The 3,263-nt window shown below is 37.7% G+C and overlaps 1 protein-coding gene across 1 annotated transcript in view; it reads right to left on the reverse strand.

The window, feature by feature from the left end:
• Positions 1–1,166: 1,166 nt before the first annotated feature.
• Positions 1,167–3,263, reverse strand: part of LOC114818558 (protein FAM240B-like) — a 2,743-nt gene continuing 646 nt past the window's right edge. The window contains exon 2 of the mRNA XM_029084883.1: positions 1,167–1,299. Coding sequence (XP_028940716.1) covers positions 1,167–1,299 — 133 coding nt within the window. The remainder of the gene's footprint in view (positions 1,300–3,263) is intronic.

The raw sequence follows: 3,263 nt of genomic DNA on the forward strand, positions 1-3,263 counted from the left end.
TCACCACCACTCCCAAGTCCTTGTTTAAATGTTTTAGAAAGATAAAGAAGCACATTTCTGTGAGGTCAAATGGTTTACTTTTTGTTTTGTTTTGAAATTTATCAAATGTATTCCTATCTACTTCTTCACTGTAAACAAAGTTGCAAGGTAAAAGTCCATCTGACTCAATATTGTTAGAGAAAAAGAGTTGTTTAGACTTCTGACTCTTCTCTTATATATAAGAAAATTAATTGAAGAGATAACAAGTAAATATTTTAATCTAAAAGGTATGGTATTTAGATACACAGACATATAGGTAAACAGAACACACTATTATTACCTTGTGTTTAATTATTCCTGCCTGTATTTCACGTGACCTAGAAGATGAAATGCAGCATGTGTTTGGATTAGTGCACATCAGGTATGGCAAGTGATACCTTGCAAAGCATTCCTGTGCTGTTACGCTGAACTGATTCACTGCCTTCTAGTTCAAACTCTCTTTCATATTCACTTGCTCTGACGTTTCTCAGACTGGTTCATAATAACCTCAGTAGCCTTTTTCTTACCTACCCCACAAAAATAAAAATCCTTTTCCCTGTTCATTTCATGATTAAGAGCCATAATTCTCTTATATGTTGATCAGAAAAGCTCATTTTTTTTTCCTGATTCCATTAAATGATATATTTCTCCTTATATCCAGCTGATCAGTCCAATCCTTAACTCCCTTCACTGTGGCTCATCAAGACAGGCAGAAGAGCTTATACCTGCATTAAACTAGACTCTGTGAGCTCTGTAAATGGAAGAGTGTAATTTTGTATGCAGCTGCTTGAATGTATTATTCCTATTAAACAAGCAATCCTCTTTCCTAGAAATATGTTGTTGCCACTTGGAAATGTGGTGTTACATAATAAAGTCCTGCTGCATCACAGTAGTAAGATATCATGGAGGATTAAAGGTGTCTGCTTCTCATCGATCCCTTTGCATTTTTTTTAAGATTATGTACTGTGACCTTATTCTTGCACTGAATTTCAGTAGGACTTTATTAGTGGTAAGTATTTATCTAGTAAGTAGTTTGGAAAAGGGCCAGATTCTGACCTTTTGCTTGTTGAGCAGTATAACTGCTGGTTTATAGGTGCAAGCAGAAGGTCAGAGTCAGGCCCAATGCTTTCTGTATTTTCACAGGAACTTTAAGCAGCAGTTTTATCTGGTAAGGGAAGAGCCTCAATGGACAGTGGCGTCATCTGTTCTTTCAGTGTTTTCGTGGGTGCCTGGACCTGCCTTGCTCGACCTTCCAACTGCAGAGTCCATTCCTGGCGGAGTCTGCAAAGAGAGGACAAGCACTTAGCAAGTACTGAGCCAAATCTTTCAAATGTATCCAGGGCTTTTCAGCAGGGTAGAAGCTTTCCTCTCTTTCATCACCATAGCACTTGCCCCGTATTTATTTACCTTCTACACATCTTTCTAGCTAGCTGGATTTGGAATGCAGGGAAGAAAGGGATAGTGCAGATGCTATCAGTTGACATTGCTGGATTCCTAATAAGTCAAACAACTGCTGAAATACTGTCAGTGTTAAGAGCTCTGTTTTTTCCTCTGGGGTATTCTCAAAGCCACACAGAAATACTGTCTGTCCAGTAAGGTCATTCAATGTGTAAATTAAAAAGTAGAATTACACCCCCCAAGTTTACTGTAAAATGCTATGGAAAAGAGCAAGAAGAACTTTAAATATGTCCATTTGGGTTTACTCTAACAAAAACAAAAAAACAAAAAAACAAACCAAACCAACCAAACAAACACACCCAAAAAAGAGAAAAGTAACCATTTTGTACCTAAAATCTCTTCAGACCTTGTACGTGCTTAGTGAAAGGAATTGGTGTCACATGCAAAGAGGAGCCACGTAGGTCCAAGACACAAGTATGGTACAGATATAAGAGAAAATCACTAGGGACCACTGCAAGATGTTGGCTGGGTCATTTTGACCCAGCAATGTGCTATAGGATTAGATAGATCATATGGTAATGCAAAATGCATCATGGGATATATGGGTTTTTATATTACATTTGGTGTGTTAAAAAGAACAGCAGCCAATTATTTAATCTGAAAATACTTTAGCTGTTTCACATGGATGATTGTGTTAGTTTGGCTTCTGAGTTTGATTTCAGATTGTGTTTCAAACTTTTCTCATTTGGTCTACCCTGTCTTGGCTTCACTATTCTCTTGTGTGTATAGTTAAGCCTCAAAATATTGGTGCAATTACCATTGAAAGCACTGGTGTTCCTTGTCAGCTAGTGTCCTAAATGTTACAGAGGGAGCACTTGCCTGTATGTATAGCCACCTAATTCTCACATGTGCCACTTTCATGAGTTAGTGGACCTGTAGACTTTTTAATTATAGTGCCTGTTAGCTTGTGCAAATATCTTTTTTTTTTCTTTTTTTTTTTTTTCAAATTAGAGAACACTTCGTGAACAGTCTGGGCTTAGGTCAAGTGACCTTGAAGGAACTTGCTTGAATATATTTCAGTTGTGACCAGTCACTATTGAATATGTAAGTTAAGACATATTCAAAGTTCTTTTTCTTTCTATTCAGGGAAGATCTAAAAACTTATCTACACCCCTAATTGGAATTGTTTTTTGATGTATTCTTGTGGTAGTTCTTTGTGAAACTAAAGTGACAGAAGTTTCCAGTGTAGCTGAACAATTTCCTGGGTTTTATTATACATGCTTTCTCTCCAGCAACTTGGGAATCTGGGTTTGGGAGTATTACTGACTAGCCAGACTAGGATACTGGGAGCAGGACTGTCCACATTGAACTCTTCTGGGTCACAAGACCTCCCCAGACCTTGATTTCCTCATCTTTAAAATGACAATAGTAATTTCCTCCTTGGGCACTAGGGTCAGAGTACTTGGTTTTTTAAGAAATAGCCCTTAACCATCACATTCCAGTTTGTTAAAGTCAAATTAATTTATGTGAATGTCCCAGTTTTGAGGAAAGTTTATGCAGGAAAATCTTTGTCAGCCTCAAAAAAAGCCTATCAGAACAACACAAAAGGCATAGGTTATTTCTTATCCTCTTTCCCCATCTGTTGTTAGTCAAGGGATTTGGTTCACGTGTGGGAGACCCTGGTTCAAACTCCTGAGTTGCAAAAGGTTGGTTAAGTATTTGAAGCAGTGTGCCACACTTGTGTGGAGTGTCTGTACCACAGCCACAGCTCTTTCTAGGTGGTGCCTACTGTTTTGTACTGTTTTGGAAAAAAAATTAAAAATGGATAGACTGATTTTCAATCTGCT

The sequence above is a fragment of the Antrostomus carolinensis genome, unplaced genomic scaffold, assembly GCF_000700745.2.
Source record: "Antrostomus carolinensis isolate BGI_N321 unplaced genomic scaffold, ASM70074v2 scaffold16455, whole genome shotgun sequence".
Lineage (NCBI taxonomy): Eukaryota > Metazoa > Chordata > Aves > Caprimulgiformes > Caprimulgidae > Antrostomus > Antrostomus carolinensis.